This window comes from Condylura cristata, unplaced genomic scaffold, assembly GCF_000260355.1.
Source record: "Condylura cristata isolate star-nosed mole 26May11 unplaced genomic scaffold, ConCri1.0 scaffold00012, whole genome shotgun sequence".
In the NCBI taxonomy this organism is placed as follows: domain Eukaryota; kingdom Metazoa; phylum Chordata; class Mammalia; order Eulipotyphla; family Talpidae; genus Condylura; species Condylura cristata.
Genome location: NW_004567113.1, coordinates 21,342,763 through 21,362,203, shown reverse-complemented (window position 1 = coordinate 21,362,203; position 19,441 = coordinate 21,342,763). Strand labels below are relative to the sequence as shown.

The 19,441-nt window shown below is 36.9% G+C and overlaps 1 protein-coding gene across 1 annotated transcript in view; it reads left to right on the top strand.

Moving 5' to 3' along the window:
* MOB1B (MOB kinase activator 1B) overlaps nucleotides 1-19,441 on the top strand; it is a 31,403-nt gene that overhangs the window by 4,414 nt on the left and 7,548 nt on the right. Inside the window, exons 2-5 of the mRNA XM_004681229.2 lie at nucleotides 7,298-7,464; nucleotides 10,000-10,093; nucleotides 14,702-14,835; nucleotides 18,393-18,556. Coding sequence (XP_004681286.1) covers nucleotides 7,298-7,464; nucleotides 10,000-10,093; nucleotides 14,702-14,835; nucleotides 18,393-18,556 — 559 coding nt within the window. The remainder of the gene's footprint in view (nucleotides 1-7,297; nucleotides 7,465-9,999; nucleotides 10,094-14,701; nucleotides 14,836-18,392; nucleotides 18,557-19,441) is intronic.

Genomic DNA, 19,441 nt, shown 5'->3' with positions numbered 1-19,441 from the left:
TCTTTCTTTCTTTCTTTCTTTCTTTCTTTCTTTCTTTCTTTCTTTCTTTCTTTCTTTCTTTCTTTCTTCTCTCTAAAGATTTATTTATTTATGCATGTAAGAGCTGGGATATAGACAGAGGCCAGAGGTGTGGGGCGTGAGAGGATTCACCAGAGACAGAGTGGAGATCAGAACAGATTGACTGAAATACACTACTTAGGGGAGCAGTGGGCAAGATTACGAGAGGTCTGCTTTGCCATGTGGGGTTAGCTCCTTGGCCAGGGTTTGAACTTATAGAGCTTAGAAGAAAAACTGCTCTTGGTCCTTTGGTGCTATTGTTATAGGACAATGAGAGGGGTACCTCTGAACCCCCAAACCTGCCTACTCTAAATAGCCTCTGCCATCCACTGCATCAAAACAAAACATATAAGGCCTTTAATGGAAAGGAACTTTACTACAATTAGTGTGTAATACAGAAAAGACAAGGAATATAGTTTCTAAATCAAACACCCAAAGTTACCCATCCCCTTGTGGGTAAAAGTCCACCCAAAAGGGACCCAAAAGCAAGGCCTAAAAGCCAGACATAAGACTAAAGCACCTTCTGGCGGGGACCCAGAGAAATGGGTCAGAAATGGCCAGAAAATTCTGGGAGGAAAAAGAACAAAATCGCAATCAAGATAAACACTGCCATAGTTTATCTCCCATGAGTCTCTCACCCACATCTGTTTCAACCAGTTTGGGATCAAGAAACAAGAGCTGCTTCTTCACATGTTTCTCTGCTCCATATTGCCTCCCTCATGTCTCCTTGTGGCTCTCCATCCTGTTTTCTTCCTCTTCAGTCTCCTCTCTAGATTCTTTTTCTCCTTCTGCTCAGCTCTACCCTCCTTTGGATGGGCCAGGGAACCTGGAGTCTCCCCTTTTCTGGGGGACCACCCTGTCATAGTACCACTGAAAAGGATGTTAGAAATACAAGATTTTAGGCCCAATCTTGAATGGAATACATTTAAGTAAGAGCAGAAATACAAGATTTTAGGTCCAGTCTTGAATGGAATACATTTAAGTAAGAGCTCTACATGCTCTGAAAACACCTCCAAGTTTGAAGGATTTTGATAATAGTAAAGGGTTGTCTGTATATTGAATTAAATGATTTGAAATAAAGGAAAGAAGAAAAGTCTTTGGGGTTCAGTATAACATTACCTCTGTCTTTGAGAGAGCCGTGGAGCCTGACAGTGATTCTGTTGATTAGTCAGATGTTTTGGTCATGTTCTTGAATCATCTCCTTAGGCCCATCTGCGTACTTCCTTGTAAAATCTAGTTTTAGCAAGAAGTTAATTTAACCAAAATCCCCCACCCTTCTTTGTCTGATCACTCACAGTATCTGATCATTTTCCTCATTTTCTATCATCTCCCATTCATGTCTGATTACTCTGTCTGTCTTCAGTGAGACTCCTGTAAGGTCACTTTAGGCAGAAACTTCTCCCGCCAGCCCCCTTTACCCTTGATGTTCTTGCTCAGAAATTTTCCTTCCATTGCCCCTCGTATATAAATTTCGTATATAAATTATATATAAATATATAAATTTGTTATATTTGGTGTTGAGCCCAGTCTCCTTACTGTACAATCCCATTGCAGTGGTCCTTATACTTCTCTAAAATTCCTGAAAAAATTCTGCTTTATCATCTTTAACAAGTGCTGATAATTTTTTTTTTTTAAATAACCCTCAGGAGGGGCTTCCCTGGTGGCACAGAAGTTAAGTCTCAGTGCTATCAAGCTATTGCCAGCCACTGCGACATGCCTTCAAAACCCAGCCAGCGAGCTAACCCACATAGCCCAAAAGACTTGTGTCTCGCCCACCTGCTGTTCCCCTCCATATTTCAATGGATTTACCTGTTCTGCTCCCCACTCTGACTCTTGGTGAATCCTCTCTCTACCCCCACCCCCAACTCTGGCCTACACCCCAGTTCTTATATGCATAAATAAATTAAATAAAAAAAAAATAGCCCATAAGGAGATTGGATGCGTTGGTTGTTATTCACACTTGTATTTATTATTTAACAATATTTTTATCTCTTTCTGGACTTTAAGTCATAGACATTGTTCATTATTTTTTCCTCAGCTTAATATATCGCTTGGCAAATGTGCTTCTAGTTACTACATATGTATGATATAGACCATATATGCACACATATAATTTTCCTTTTATTGTGTTTGGTTGCATACTTTTTGATCACTTCTTAGGTAATCAATTTCCAAAATAGGGTTACAATTGTCTATAGAGAGAACAGAAAGATTACTTGCTTTTCTCTCTAGTATAGGTGATCAGAATGTATTTATTATTGATAGCTTAGAAAAATTTGATTCACAATTTTAAGTAAATTGTAAAATTTAAGGTTGTTGCAAATTTGGGAAAAATCTTTACTAAGTTCCCTTGACATGTGAAGTACACTCTTCCACATCTGTGTCAATATCCTAGGGAGCTCATATCTAGATGACTGTTTTTTAGTGTAAATAATATTACATAAGGCAATACTAGACTGGTCGGAATATTCCTTGAAGTCATTCAAGGAATGACCCAGCTATTAATAACAATGATCAGATCATAAGTGAAAGTGATTGCAAACTACATATATCCTGAGAAATTTAAACTAAATATAGCCCCAACTTAATTTCCCTCTTGTTACCCAGGATAACATTAACCAGATTAAGTGTGTTGGAAAGGCAAAGACAGTAAGCTTAACTATTTGTAGTTAGCTAATATTTGTAAATTTTATGAAAACATGACCATAGAAATACTCCTTCCAGCACCTTGGAAGAACCCCCGTTATTCAGGATCCCTGAAATTTAAACTTAGTATCATAGTAAATCTATTTCTACAGCTTTGTATTGAAATTTTGCACTTGACTAATTCCATTTGTTTAGTGTGCCAAAGTTTGTTTGAAGCACATATAGAATATTTACTATGCTACTTGTATCTGTTGTGACGGGGCCTACTTAAGTAAATTGAGAACATAAACTTAAATGTTTGCCTCTACCTTACCTTTTTATTATTCTGGAGTCCTTTGTCAGTTTTGCTTATAAATGCTTATTTGAAGATCTGTTCTAACTTAGGTCTTGGGCTAAAGTTGTGTGGAGGCGTAGATGACTTAGAAACATTCCTTGTCTTTGAGAAGCTACGATGCATTGTAAAATAGAGACATGTCATAGTGAAATGTGTGAAGATAGATCAGACATCCTTAACCCAGCTTAGACTATCAGAGAAGGTTCCTAAGAAGAATAATCAGAGTTAGTTCTCTAGATGACTGGACCTTTGATAAAGAGAAAATTCAGTTAAAATGGTATGAAATTTGTGGCAACATGAACGGACCTTGAAAAGATAATAAGTCAGAAGGAGAAAGACAAATACTGGAGTGTGACGGATGTGGAATATAAAGTAACTAAATTAATAGTCAGGTAAAGGAAAGCTTAAAAACTAACCCTTGAAAGCTGACTACAGAACTGAGACACCAAGGAGGAAAGGAATTAGGGAGGGGAAAGCACAAAGAGAAGGAAAACACAGTGGTCTATGGTGGTGGACTGTGTGTGACTTGGTGGTGGGTGCACTCTTTTAAAATTTAGAAAAATATAGTAAAATTGATCATCGATAAATAATGAAAAGGCAAAGGGGGAAAAATGGTATAAGGACATGTCCGGTAGGCTCCATCTGATTCTAACTTTTTCCCCTCTAGTCAGTCTACTTTACTGTAAGATTTTAATTTCAAAACACTTAGAACTCAAAACTGCTATGTCACTGATTCCATTGAATAACTATTGTGTTACTACTTAATATTTATAGGCAGATGTTGTACTGTAAGAATTGTAGGTGAATCTTTGACCTGGTGTTAATTTGAGATCCGTATCTGATGTAAAGATTATTCCACTACTGCCAAGGCTGCAGATTCCATCTTTTATTGAACCCTTTATAGTAGTCCATGGGTTTGGAATAAATGCAGGGGAAATTCTGCCCTTTTGCTTTGGGGGAAAAAGTAATTCATTTACTGCAAGGAGGTATGTGCTAGTTATTAAGGTATGGTTACTTTAAAGGGTGGGATGAAACTGCAGCTATTTACATATTAAAAATAAAATAAATAAATAAAAACTACTTTCTCCATTCCTGTTCCCTCCCCAATGGGAAGAGTAAGTTTACTTAGAATTGTTGAGATGTGTTGCTTTGATTGACCTTTTTTTTTTTTTTTTTTTAGCTAAAAGTTAAGTAGGGTAAATATATAAGGACCTAATATTGAAAATGAAATTTTGAAAATTCCCCCACTCCATCTCTTATATCTCTTGCTGTGTTACAATCTTTTGGATTTGTTGGGTTGAAAAAGATGCTAGATCACTCCTTTTCTTAAAATTGGGGACAACAGCTCCTTACAGTAAAAATATTTTTCTCCCCTTTCAATATTATTATTATTTTAAAGATTTATTTAGGCATACAAGAACTGGGGTACTGGATAAAGGCATGGGGGGGGGGTTTGAGAGGATCACCAGAGACAGAGTGGGAGCAGAACAGGCAGATCTACTGAAATATACTGCTCAGGGGAGCAGCAGGAAGACAAGAGAGGTCTACTGGGGCATGTGGGTTAAGCTCCCTGGCCAGGGATTGAACTCATGCTGCAATGGCTGGGGATAGCTTCATCGTGCTTTCTATAACCCATTGTGCACCAGCGGGGGCTAATATCATTATTTTTGATAGCAAGTATTTTATTTATTATCTCAGGTCTTGTGTTAGGAACTGGAGACTTAAGGAAGACTATGGCATAATCCATATTCTTGAGTAAATCACAATTTAGTAAGAGGAAAAAAAAAAAACTAAAAAGGAGGAAATGTTTTAAGTTGACCTTTTATGGTAGTGGCATGGCAGGATTGTTATGGTTGGATTTGTCTCCTCAAATTCATATGTGGATGTCCTAATGCCCAATTTGATGGTAAGAAGTCAGATTTTTGGGAGGTAATTATGTAATGAGGATTCCACACTCATGATTGGGGTCAGTGCCTATATAATAAAAGCTCCCTTGCCTCTTCTACCATGTAGGGGCACAATGAAAGTTAGCAGTCTGCAACTTAGAAGAAATCCTTGTTCAATACCAAACAGTGTGAGCACCTTGATATTGGTCTTCCAATTTCAAAAGCTGTGAGAAATAATACTTTGTTGTTTATAAATCATCAATTTATGATATTTTGTTATAGCAATCTGAATGCATAAGGCGGGGGTAGAATAAGAATTGGTGTATGTTTGTGTATTTGTATGTGCGAATTTGTGTGTACGGGCGGATTTGTGTATATGTGCAGATTTGTGTGTATGTGCATATACAAATAATTCATTCACTGTTTTCAGGCTGTCAGTTCCTATACTGAGCAATTGCATGCAGTAGCTACCTTAAAACTAAGGTGCTTTATTTTTTAAATCTAAGGTGCCTTAACTGTATTCACTCATTTGTCATAGTGGCCCTACCATTATGCAGGGTGGCATGGTCCCCATTTTTTGGGGTGTTATAAGCTTAGGGAAGTTGTATAGCTTTTGTTCAAAATTTCATAGCTATTAAGTTACAAAGACAGGATCAGAAACTGGTTCTTTAAATCCTTCCCCCCTTCCTCTGTTATATGTCAGACATCATAGTAGGCTGTGAAATTACAGAAAAGAAAGGATAGAGTTTCTTCTCTTGAGCCATATTAAAAGAGAACAAATATATACTTAGGATGTTACAGGTGCTTTAAACAATGAGACACAAGACAGTATGAACCAGTAGTACATAGAAGGTTATGAAAAAGTTTAATTCCTCAGATGTTTCTTGGTTGAAATGTGGTTATATATGAAGTTAATGCCAACTTAGTTGTTAGGTTGATGTTTATTCTGAGCTCTACATATGCAGTGTTTTACTTTCTTCCTCTTTAATAGTTCAGCATGTTGTATAGCATTCTGAAAATGGAGTTAGTGCTGTTGCATGGAAATTGCCCAGTCTTTTACCTTGGACACTTACTAAAATCTGTTTTTCTTTCTCCTGAAATCTGTTTTATGTACTTATTTACTGACTAGAATAATGAATTTAGTGCTGAGCAAAGGAAATTGTTGCCTATATATGAAGCTGAGAGGATGATGTAAGATGAGCCATTAAGGTTTAGTATTTTCATCCACAACTGAAATATGCCTAAAATAACTTAACAGATATAGAGACTAATTAATTACTTGTCAAACCATCCTGTTTCACTCTAGAAATCGATTTGCTTTCAAATATGAGTGAAATGGCTGGAGGATTCTTGATGAATGTTTATTTGATAAGAATAGATCTCTGGGTAATGTTAGGAATTATCAGTACAGCACCCCTTCTATGTAATACATCAATTCACATTCTAATCATAAAGCTTTAAATTCTCGTACAGCTAGGCCTCCCTGGTGGCTCAGGGTTTAAGTCTCAGTGCTATCAAGTTATCACCAGACACTGCAGTACCAGTTTGATCCTTCGCCAGGGAACTGACCCACATGGTGCAGCAGACCTTTCCTGTCTCGCCCTGCTGCTCCCCTCAGCATATTTCAGTAGATTTACTTGTCTGTTTCCTATGTTTCTGGTGAATTCTTTCACATCCCACACCTCTGGCGTATACTCCAGTTCTTATATGCATAAATAAATAAAATAAATCCTAATAAATACAAGCTATAATTCTAAATTGTTAATTAGTTGTGAAGAACTGTATTAATTAAAGCTAGAAGTTTGTTTTCTATTTGGGAGTTGCAATAGGTTATGTATAGAGTTTGTAGGAGTTTTGTATATCAAACACAGTAGTGACAACAATTATATTCCTGCCATTTAATGTAGCAAATACTATTTAGCTCTAATGTTGATGGGGCTAAGGTATAAGTGCTGTTTATTTTTTTATTTTATTTTAAAGATTTATTTTATTTGTACATACAGAACTGGGGTAAAGGCCAGAGGCTCAGGGGTGGTGAGAGGCTTCACCAGAGACAGTGGGGAGCAGAACAGGTAGATTGATGAAGTACACTGCTGAGGGGAGCAGCAGGCGGGTCAGGAGAGGTCTGCCACGCCATGTGGTCACCTTCGAGGCAGACGGGAATTGAACTCATGCGGAAGTGGCTTTAGCTACTCAGTGCAGTGCTTTAACCCACTGCGCCACCATGGAGGGCCTGTGCTGTTTATTTTTATGGACATCTAAGATCATATCTTTGTCTTCTTCAGTAATATAGTAGGTTTTATTGAAATCATGTCTGAAAAAAGAAAATCATGTGGTAGATATTGAAGTATACTTTATTTTTCATTTTTCATAGTGGTAGTCGGTCCTCTAAAACATTTAAACCAAAGAAGAATATTCCAGAGGGTTCTCACCAATATGAGCTGTTAAAGCATGCAGAAGCCACACTTGGCAGTGGCAACCTTCGGATGGCTGTCATGCTTCCTGAGGGGGAAGATCTAAATGAGTGGGTTGCAGTGAACAGTAAGTAGCCTTTCTTTCTCAGTAGATTCTGAATTAGGTTAGTAGCCACATTATAGGTGCATGTTGGAGTGTTCTCCAGAGCCTAATTAGAACCTAATAGTATAGTGAAGCCTGTATGTTATTTTGTTTCTATATATGGAATTTTATGAAAGTCTTGTCTCCTGTTATAATGTATTATAAATACAAAGCATAGATTTATCATCATCAGTGGGAAAAAAAATAAAAGCAATTAATATTTATAGAGTACTAATTATGTGCCAGACACTACTACCCTTTTTAAATGGGTTACTTTGTTTCATCTTTGTAACCTCATAATGTTGGTCCTATTGTTATCCCATTTTAATAAAAAGGAAACCAAGACAGACAGAAAGATTAGTAACTTACATTGCTCCTACAGATATTAAATGGCAGAGCCTGGGCTCAAATACAGAGCTACAGAATTTCCGATACACACTTTAACCATTACACTAAATTTCTACTTTGAGTAGCATGTTGAGTTATTTGTCTTAATTTTGTTTTTAAATAAAAAAAGACAGTTCTTAATCATGATTTTATGAAATTAGTAAAATATATTTAAGAGATTCTTCTATCGCCTATGAATAAAAGAAATATAGTTTTTAAAATTAAATACATTTTTGAGAATTAAACCAGGGAAAGTTGGGGGGAAAAACCAGTATTTTTAATATTAGTGTTGTAAACACCAGCAAAACAATTAATAGGAATTTTTTTTTTTTTAAAGATTTATTTATTTATTCATACAGAACTGGGGTACAGGCCAGAGATGCGGAGGGTGAGAGGATTCACCAGAGACAGAGTGGGGAGCAGAACAGGCAGATCGATGAAGTACACTGCTGAGGGGAGCAGCGGGCGGGTCAGGAGAGGTCTGCCACACCATGTGGTCACCTCCGGGGCAGGCGGGAATCGAACTCATGTGGAAGCGGCTTTAGATTCTCAGTGCTGTGCTTTAACCCGCTGCGCCACCAGGGAGGGCCGGAATTTTTAATTGGGAGATTTATATGAAGCTAGTAAAAAGAAAAGGAAATTTAATTGAAAGCATACATTAAATGTATATGCTTTGATTAAGAGAAAACAAAACAGTACTTTGCTTGTAATAACTGGTATTGTAATTTGAATTATATCATACTATTTATACGACTGATAACTTTTTAGGAAACTGAAGGATTTTATTGAAAACTTTACTGTAACAGTAGTTATTCTCCTGGACCAGGAATTTACTAACCAAAAAAGAAGTAATTTGTTTGCTTCATTGATGAGACCCATCTTATATATATGATAGCATGTGACACTTTAAAGACAGTAGTTAGAATAAACCTCCTATATATATATACTTCCTTGTTCTTTTGTATTTTTTTTGCTTTTTTGTACCATTTTTGAGTGCTCATTCACTAATTAAAAAATTTTATAAGGAAGGCAGCATAGATCTTCTGTACTACCAGAGATTCTGAATTAAAAGTATAAAAGGTATAAAAGGTGATATTATTTCTGTTTGTGTTGTGTCTCAGTTGCCAGATCTGAGGAGTGTCTGTAATCATGAAATTCCTAAAACTTAAGGAACTTCCAGAATGTCACTGGCATTTACCGTTACATCTGGAGAAAAATTACTTTGAGTTGAAGCATTAGAATATCTTCTCAGAATATATAACTCAACATTGAAAATACAACATTTGAAAATACATCCTTGGTGCCCTACGGGTTAAGTCTCAGCATTTCCACCCTATAGCCTGAGTTAGATCCCCAGCCTGGGAGCCAGCCCAAGTGTAGCAGACCTCTCCTGCCTTGCTGGCTGCTCCCCTCAGCATTGTATTTCAGTAGATCTGCCTATTCTGCTCCCCACTCTATCTCTGGTGAATCCTCTTACCCTCTGTATCCTTGGCTTACACCCCAGTTATTGTATGCAAAAATAAATAAATATAAAAAAAAAGCATCTCTAAGTATTCATAATAGACAATTACATCAAACACTTAAGGAATTACATCAGTCTTTTCATAAAGAGAATAGAAAAAACCACTACTTTTATAAGCTACAAATGAACATTACAAGAAAGAAAACCTAGGTCACCTAGGTTATGAAATTACATACAAATTTTAATAATTAGTAAATTTGATCTAACAATACTTAAAAGGCATGATATATGACCAAGTTGAGTTTCTTCCAGGAATACAAAGTTGATTTTACCATCTGGAAACTTTTCTGTGAAGTGCTGTTTTATATTTCTAAAGTATTCACTTTTTCTTATTAAGCTATAGAATGATTTATATATTTGGATATAAGATATTGGTTATATGTGTGGCAGACAGTTTTCTGTCTTTAGTTGCTTTTTGGCTTTGTTAATGGAGTCACTTAATAAATTTCTCATTAATACAGTCAAGTGGTTTCTGAATATGCTTGTAATGTATTTGTACAGAAAAGAACACTGATATCTAAGATTCACCTTAGGTAAAGTTAAAATTTAATTTTTATTCTAACCATTTTGTATTACTCATAACTGATAATTTGCGATAATTTGCTTTGTAGCTGTGGATTTCTTCAATCAGATCAACATGCTTTATGGAACGATTACAGATTTCTGTACAGAGGAAAGTTGTCCAGTGATGTCAGCAGGCCCAAAGTAAGATATGGTTCATGACTAGTTCTCAATTTTATTTTATTTTACAGTTCTAAAATGAGAAAATTTCTGATCACATAATTTTTCTACTTAGCATCTCTCAGAGATTTTTCCATGGATGCTGCATTAAGTGCAGTTTTCTTAGAGAGTTTTGTGATGGTCCCTATATTGTCCTTCATCTTTTCATTTCTCCCTTTGCTGTGTATCTCTCTATCCAAACTAGATTAATGGTAGTTAGTACCTTGGTAAATTTCTGTAGAAGGAAAAAAACCATTTAATCCCAGAGTAGTCTATTTGTAATAGATTTAAAGAGGCATTTAGAATTCATGCAAGCAGCACTTCAAAACAATTTGAAATGGAAATCTGTACCTCCCTGCCTCCAGGGTCTGCCCAGTTGAGAGACACTGCAGTTGTGGTCACAGCTCCCTACCTCCCCACACTGGACACTCCTGTCTGAGCTGCTCATGATCAAAGATGACAACAGTGACGAAGATAGATATTTATGCATTAGGTGGAGGCATCACTAAGGCTGCCAGTTCCTCTCAAACAGAAACTAAAGTGAAACTCAGAAGATGTTTGCATAAATAAATAAATACTTTTTTATTTATGCTTAAATGTTTATGTATATTATGACTAAATGTTTATTTATGCATACAAGTAAGAGTATTAATTTACTAATGTTCTGAAATTTCATTTTTTCTTTGTGATATTTTCTTCTCATCTCTTGATCCTATGGCTTCTGCTGATAGTTATAAAAAATGTTACCTTTATTCAAAACTCAATTGTAAATATGTATACTTTTTTTTTTTTAAAGATTTATTTATTCATACAGAACTGGGGTACAGGCCAGAGATGCGGAGGGTGAGAGGATTCACAGAGACAGAGTGGGGAGCAGAAAAGGCAGATCTACGAAGTACACTGCTGAGGGGAGCAGCGGGCGGGTCTGGAGAGGTCTGCCACACCATGTGGTTCTCCTCCAGGGCAGGCCGGGATAGAACTCATGCGGAAGTGGCTTAAGCTTCTTTGTGCTGTGCTTTAACCCGCTGCGCCACCAGGGAGGGCCCCCATGTCCTTTTAACCCAGATTCTACAACTATTACCATTTTACTGCATTTGCTTTGTCATTTACTCTTTCTGCACTCAAGAAAATTTCTTCTGAACCTTTGAATTTATTATACCCCTTCTTCTCTACATATTCAAGTGTACATTTTCCAAAATTAAGGGTATTCTTAGATATAACCAGCATACAGATCCTCTAAATCACTTCCTTTAGTTTATTTTATGTTTCCTTAGTTGTTGCAACAATATCTTAGCTTTTCCTTTCTGGTCTAGGATCAAATCTAGGAATATGTATTGCATTTATTTGAGCTATCCCTTCAGATACCTTCAACCTGAAATATTTACTCATTGTTTCCCTGTACTGCCTTTGTGAAGAAAAAAGTTAACATTGAAGACTTGACTGCTATCTCTTGAGAGGCCTGCTTATAAGATTAGCCCCTAGGATGACATCTGTGAACTTGCATTTCACCATAACTCTTAAGAACTGCTCAGTGTGCCTTAATGTTTGTTCAAACATTATAGATTATAATTTCCTTCTGGGACTCTAGAAGTTTAGTGTCTGTCTTACAGAGAGTACTTAGGCCATCCCTCAGTAAAAAATCTGGTACTTAATCTCTAATGAACTTCCCTGGTAGACAATATCTAATATGTGTTCTAACAGTGTATTTCTATAGTTACAAAGATGGGCTTGAACCTTTGCTACTTTCTAGTCTACAGAGATGAGTAGCTGTAGCACTCTTCACAATATAGTCCCTCAAAACCCCCTGCCTCCTTAGTGGTCTCTTAATGTAGAGGTATGTTCTATAATCTTCATGCCTCAGGGGGACTAATTACTTTGGAGAAATATCTTCTTTGGATTTTGGGGTATGCAGCTGCTAATGCATTTTTTTCCTTTTTGTCTTCCTTCACTCTGTTTGAACTTAAGCATATAAAAAGTTATTGCTTTGTCTTACGTTGTGATTCAGAGAAAGATGTCTCACGTTTATCAAAGATAGAGTATGCATTTTTGTTACTTGTTATTTTGGTATGATTTCTTAGAGGAAAAATGGGAGGTTTTAAAATTAAAAGTTTTCTGTAGTACGTCTTAAAGCTTATATTATTAGTGTTGAGTTAAGGTATTTGTATCGCTTGTAAAAATAGATGTTTTTATTTTGTTATATGGTGTATTTTGCATTTAGAAATTGAAAACACTGCCTTTTGTTTTTGAAGATTTTTATTTGTTTATGCATACAGAACTGAGGTACAGGCCAGAGGTGCAGGGGCAGTGAGAGGATTCACCAGAGACAGAGTGGGGAGCAGAACAGACAGATTGACAAAGTACACTGCTGAGGGGAGCAGTGGGCATTGTTAGTCGAGGTCTGCTATGCCATGTGGATCACCTCCAGGGCTGGGGATTGAACTCACATGAAGCAGCTGATGCTATCTTGCAGTGCTGCACCTTAACCCATTGCACCACCAAGGAGGGCCTGGCATTTCTTAACCTAGGGACAAAACATGGATGAATCCTTTTTTTCTTTAAATGAAGAGTGCTGACCATACATGATCTCTGTCTCCAAAATGATGAAACAAGAATAGGTTTAAGTCTTACTGAGGACTTCGTTTTATATTAGGAAGAGGCTCTTGACTGTGAAAATGATTTAAATAGTGGAACCTGATGCCAAATTGTACTAGAAAATCTGCTCCTGGCAGCCTTTAAGGTACACTACTGGACAGTCATCTATTTTACCTCCAGTTAGCTGTAAGATATCCTGCCAGAATGTTTATTCAGGTATTTCCTGTTTAGACTTAGAATTCAGATGTAAGTTGCTATCATTAAATAGAAAGCATCCTCATTTATCCTACCTTAAGATAATTTTCATTGTCTAAAATACCTTGTGAACTTTCTGTTCCCTAGAGTATGATCTGTGATGGTAATCCTCCTCTCTGTCCACACATAAAAGTATTTCCTGAATGAATACATGAAAAAAAGATAACTTCTTTTCCATTGTATTTTCCATTGTATTTTCTGTTGTCCCTTTGCTAGCCCCACTGATCTATGATTTTATCAGCCCAAACTCTGGGATAAAGTTGGAAAAAACAGTTGATTCACAGAGACAAGGGTGGCAGAGGTAACTTTTCAGAAACTAAAACACTAAATGTTAATTTAGTTCAGAGGTTTTTTTTTTTTTTAATGTTTTGGAGCTCAGTTGTACATTTCTTAAAAGTTTGATTGTGTATTTGTGTATAGCTCTGTTTTTTTTTTTTTTTTTTTTTTTTTTTTTTTGCTAATTTACAAGACTGTCTTCTCTGTTAGTCTATTCCCCTTGGAAGTTGGGAAAGTGTCTTTTATTTTGGTGTCCCTTGGTCTTGACACAGTATTTCTCACATGGTAGTTGCACATTAAATGCTTATTAGCCCAAAAGGATAGTATTCTGTTAACACCCACATCCTGTAGGCATCTTTATTTGGCTAGTGTTTTAATTCCCAGGTCTGGGTCATTTTTGTGTTATCAGTTTTCTTAAAAGCAATTTTAGTTCCTCAACCAAGTACATTAAAACATATATTATTCTCGTCATTCATCTCATTTTGGAGCTTCCGTGTGAGTCTCTGCCCTTAACTCAAAATTTAAAATCTGGGCCCTGCCTGGTGGTGTAGCAGGTTGGCGCTGCACTGTGAAGTTTAAGCCAAGCTGTGGATGCTTCAGTGTGAGTTCGACCCCCGCCCTGGAGGTGATCTACATGGCATTACAGACCTCGCTTGTCTTGCCCGCTGCTCTCCTCAGCGGTGTACTTTGTTGATCTGCCTATCCTGCTCCTCACTGTCTCTGGTGAATCCTCTTGCCACCTCTGCACCTCTGGCATACCCCATTTCTGTATGCATAAATAAATAAAATCCCCAAGTTAGAGAGAGTATGAAGAAATGTTTTATAAGACAGTTGGAAGTAAGCTACTTTTCTACTGTGGCAGTATATGATTCTAAAATATAAATCATATATGAAGGAAAACAGTGTAAGAAAATGAAATGTGAAGAGAACATTGAAACACAGTAAATAAATTTGATAAAATCTATTTAGTTAGGATTGTGATAAATATTAGAGAGGCAATTTAAAAGCATAAATTTAAATGCCAAAAGCAAAGAACCTTTATTTGGAGGAGTAGCTTGTTTAAAATTAGTACTGTAGGGCCTACCTGGTGGTGCAAGGGGTTAAGCATCAGCACTGTGAAACAGTCCATAGCTGTTGCAGCAAGTTTGTCCCCTGGCCAGGGAGGTGACCCACCTGGTGCAGCAGACCTTTTCTGTCTCACCTGCTGTTCCCCTCAGCACTGTATTTCAGTTAGTCAGCCTGTTCTGCTTCCCACTGTGACTGGTGAATCCTCTCATCTCCTGTACCTCTGGCCTAAACCCCAGTTCCTCTATGCATAAATAAATAAATTAAAAAAATAAAACAAGTTCTGTAAAAACAATCAACAAAATTGTATACATTCATAATATACATACATGTATTAATATATCTATATGTATATGGTATATGTATATTGGTAACCTGTGTGCTCTTTAATCTTTCCAATGGCAGATATGAATATCATTGGGCCGATGGAACAAACATAAAGAAGCCTATTAAGTGCTCTGCACCAAAGTATATTGATTACCTGATGACTTGGGTTCAAGACCAGTTGGATGATGAGACTTTGTTTCCATCAAAAATTGGTAAAATTGCTTTGTTTAATTGGAATCCATTATGATTTATCTAGTTTTGTGTTTCTATAGGATATCTATTCTGGCATCCATACTAGCTACTATGCCTATTAAGATGTTTCTAATTTTTTTTTTATTTAAAGATTTATTTGTGCTTACAGAACTGGAGTCCAGGCCAGGGGCTCAGGGGCAGTAATAGGCTTCACCGAAACAGAGTGGGGAGCAGAACAGGCAGATCGACGAAGTATACTGCTGAGGGGAGTAGCGGGAGGGTCAGGAGAGGTCTGCCACTCCATGTGGTCACCTCTGGGGCAGGCAGGAATCGAACTCATGCAGAAGTGGCTTTAGCTTCTCAGTGCTGTGTTTTAAGCCGCTGAGCCACCATAGGGAGGGCCAAGATGTTTCTAATCTTATTTAAAAGGATCCTAACTTTTTAATACTAAGTTTATTATGAACGTTAAGATTAACCTCCCTATACTTTTAAGCAGTAAGATCAGAGCATCTAGGATGATAACAAAATATGACCTGTGTTACGAAAAAGAATGGCTATTAGATAGGCAGCCATCATCATATGTCATAGTTATATCTATTTCTTGTCATTTTGTATGATTTAGGTCTATATTATAGACCTATAGTTAAGGAGTTTAAATTTATAACCACAATGTGAACTTTCCAGACTGAAATCAAGTTAGATAAGAAGAAAACAGCAAGAGTTAAGGGACTGGCATCTTACCAGCTGATTTTTATTACTTAAAGTTGTTTATAAGGGCTGACGTTTTTTTTTTTTTTTTTTTTTTTTTTTAAAGATTTATTTATTTATTCATACAGAACTGGAGGGTGAGAGGATTCACCAGAGACAGAGTGGGGAGCAGAACAGGCAGATCAACGAAGTACACTGCTGAGGGGAGCAGTGGGCGGGTCAGGAGAGGTCTGCCACGCCATGTGGTCACCTCCGGGGCAGGCGGGGATCGAACTCATGCGAAAGTGGCTTAAGCTTCTTAGTGCAGTGCTTTAACCCGCTGCGCCACCAGGGAGGGCCCAGGGCTGACGTTTTTTAGTGGAAATTGTTTGTATCTGGACAATTTATATGATTTTACTTTCTCAGAGTTCTTACAAATGTGTTTCCTGAAAAAGTGATTTTTTTTTTTGTTTTTCCTCTAACAACAAATAGCTTTTTGAGTAAATTTTAGTTTTTGGAAGAAGGATATAAGGAGAAGACCTCACTTGTAGATAGTTGTTTTAAACATATTTATTACATGCTTTACTTTGAAGCATTTTTTTTAAAAGATATATTTATTTATGCATGCAGAACTGGGGTACAGGCCAGAGGTGCAGGGGTGGTGAGAGGATTCACCAGAGACAAAGTGGGAAGCAGAACAGGCAGATGGATGAAGTACACTGCTGAGGGGAGCAGATGGCAGGTCAGGAGAGGTCTGCCACGCCATGTGGGTCACCTCTGGGACGGGGATTGAATTCATGCTGAAGTGGCTTTAGCTGCTTAGTGCTGTGCTTTAACCCGCTGTGCCACCAGGGAGGGCCTGAAGCATTTTTTGGTAAAGATTTATTTTTATTTGTTTATGCATAGAAGAATTGAGGTTTAGACCAGACATGTGGGGTGTCTGGCATTGGGGGTGGGAGGATGAGAGGATGAGAGGATTGACAGAGATAAGAGTGGAGAGCAAAAAAGGCAGATCTGCTGAAAGACACTGCTGAGGGGAGCAGTGGGCAAGACAGGAGAGGTAGGGTTGAATTGATGCTGTAGTGGTGCAGATAGCTTGATAGAGCTGAGACTTTAACCACTGCACCACCAAGGGAGGCCCCCTTTGAAACTTTTCTAATAAAAGGTTTGTTTTTCAGGATTACATTATTTATGTAAATATTGGATTGTAGGAAAAAGTCATGATATATTTTTTTTGTTTGAAAAACAAAATATAAATCATGACTTTTCCCAACAACACAGATATAATGGTTTGAATAAATGCCCTCACTTACCTTTATCACCCATAACATTACTTTTTTTTTCAAATATAAGTTTGATGATGATATATCTCTTAAATCCCCTTTTTCTTCCTTGCCTCCCCTTAACTTCATAGCTCTTACAGTGTTTATTAATGTCCTTTAGTTTTTACATTTTATTTTATCAAATCATCTGCTATGTAAGTGTCCAGTATTTGTTTTTAATCATTCTGCTGACTTTCTTTGCTATATGTAGTTCTCTGAAACTCCTTCCAGTTTGCTGAGAATGGCTGCATTTCATCCTTATTTATGATTGAATAGTTTTCTGGTAATGTGGGTATACCACATCTTCTTCATCCAGTTAACTGTTGCTGAACACAGAGGCTGCTTCCATGTCCTGGCTACTATAATAATGCTACTATGATGATTGCAGAGTACATAGATATTTGTGGTGATGGTTTTATACTCTTTAGGTGATGTCCTATAGTGGGATTGCTATGTTATTTCCATTTTTAATTGTTTAAGGTAAATCAACGTTGCTTTCTATAATATTTGTACCAGTTTACATTCCCACTAACAGTGCAACAGGGGTGCTCTTTCTCCACATCCTTTCTAATACCTGTTTTTGGAGTCTTTTTAACTTGGAAGAGATGTAAACATTTCTTCATGTCTATTAGCCTCCTGAATGTCCTCTTTGGAGAGTTGTCTGTTCATATCTGACAGTTATTAATTGGGCTTGTTTTTTAATTGTTTTTATATCTTAGATATTAACCTTTTATCAGTTATACATTGTGTGAATATTTTCTATCAGTCAGTAGGATGCCTTTTTAATCTTATGTTTTCATTTACCATGTGAAACATTTTTAAATTTAGGGTAACTGTTTATTTTTGTTTTTATTTCCCTTGCTGTAGGGGGTCAAGTCTTGAAAAAAATCTTATTATTGGTTGATGTCATAGAATATACTTGCTGATGTTTTCTGCAATATATTTTATGTTGTAATTGTTTTTTAAGAGATTTATGTATGTACATAAGACTTGGGGTGTAAAAAGTCTGGGGGGTGAAAGGGAGCAGAACAGGCAGATCTACTGAAATACACTGCTGAAGGGGAGTAGCAGGCAAGACAGGGGAGGTTTGCTGTGCCATGTGGGTCAGCTCTCTGGCTGACTGAGCAGAAACAATAGCTAATTTTTAGGATAAATGTAGTCTTAGAGTAGTAGTAAAGTAATTAATGTTTTGCAAGCATTTTAAATAAAACTGCATATGATTTAATGCATTATTTGTAGCTAGCAAATCTTTGAAGCTTGATTACGAAATTGGGGGATTTAAATATAAGTTTTAGCTCTGCTAGCTTTGGCATGATTTGCTTCATTTTAGTAGTGGCCTATCAGTGGCATAAAGGGCTATAATGAAGACCAGTTCTATTCGATAGACACTTTAAAGTTTATTATTATTCTGAAGAGAATTTCTGATAAGTGCAGTAAATATATTAAGTAGTAATTCGTAAGTACTTTTCAGCCTTGTCTTGGTATTGGAAGCTGCCATTTATCAGCGAACGGTTTTTGCCTTGTTCCCTTTTCTTGTTGATAGTAAAGGTTGTTTTTCTTTTTACCAGGTGTCCCATTCCCAAAGAATTTCATGTCTGTGGCAAAAACTATACTCAAACGCCTCTTTAGGGTTTATGCTCACATTTATCATCAGCATTTTGATCCTGTGATTCAGCTTCAGGAGGAAGCACACCTCAACACATCTTTCAAGCACTTTATATTTTTTGTCCAGGTAAGTTGGATTGGAGTTCTTTTTTGCTTAGTAAAAGTAATTATCCAAAGAGTTCCGAGGTAAATGTCACATCCATACTGTCAGGATAAGATTTGCTTTCTATTTTTTTCTTTTTTCATACTTACTGTGATGATAAGGACTAAGCTTTTATTTCTGAATTCCATTCATCTCCATGCTGGTAAAATAAAAATATGAAATCTGTGACAGGTCTTGTTTTAGATTAGCTTCAGTTAACAGGCTATAATGGAGTGACTGAAGGCAAAACCTGGCTAGTTTGCTAGCTCTGTAGGTGAATTTAGCAGTTTAGCGCTCCTCCTATTTAATTCATGTCTACCCTGGATCTTTTGTTTTATCATACTCTGGCATGGAAATGGGCTTTGTATACCTTTCTGACATGCCCTTCTTTTAAAAATCATGTTCTGAATAATTGTTTAGTTAAGGGTTGTCCATTATTTCTAAAGGGGAGAAAAGTGTCTTAGAAGAGTGTTGTTATTCCAGAGCTCTATTAGTCTTCTGATTTCTTAGTTGACCTCCTCTTCACTCTCTAATCCTAACAGATATAGGCTAAGAGGAATGAGCTTATTTTTTTTCTTGCTATATAATAATTGGAGACATAACAAGCAAGATTGAAAATGAGGTGGAACAGATAAGCTGATCAACTTTTGGGGGGGGAAGTAGATAGAGATTGGGGCAATGGTAGGCAGGGGAAATAAAAGGGTTGAATCTGTTTTTTTTTTTTTTTTTTTTTTTTTTGTTTTTGTTGTTTGTTTGTTTGTTTTTACCAAACAGTGGGTGTTCACTTTCACTCTGGCAGAAGCACAGCTACACTGTGATGTGTGTGTGTGCTGAGCTGTGTACAGCATCTCTGTGACCCCAGGCAGTCTG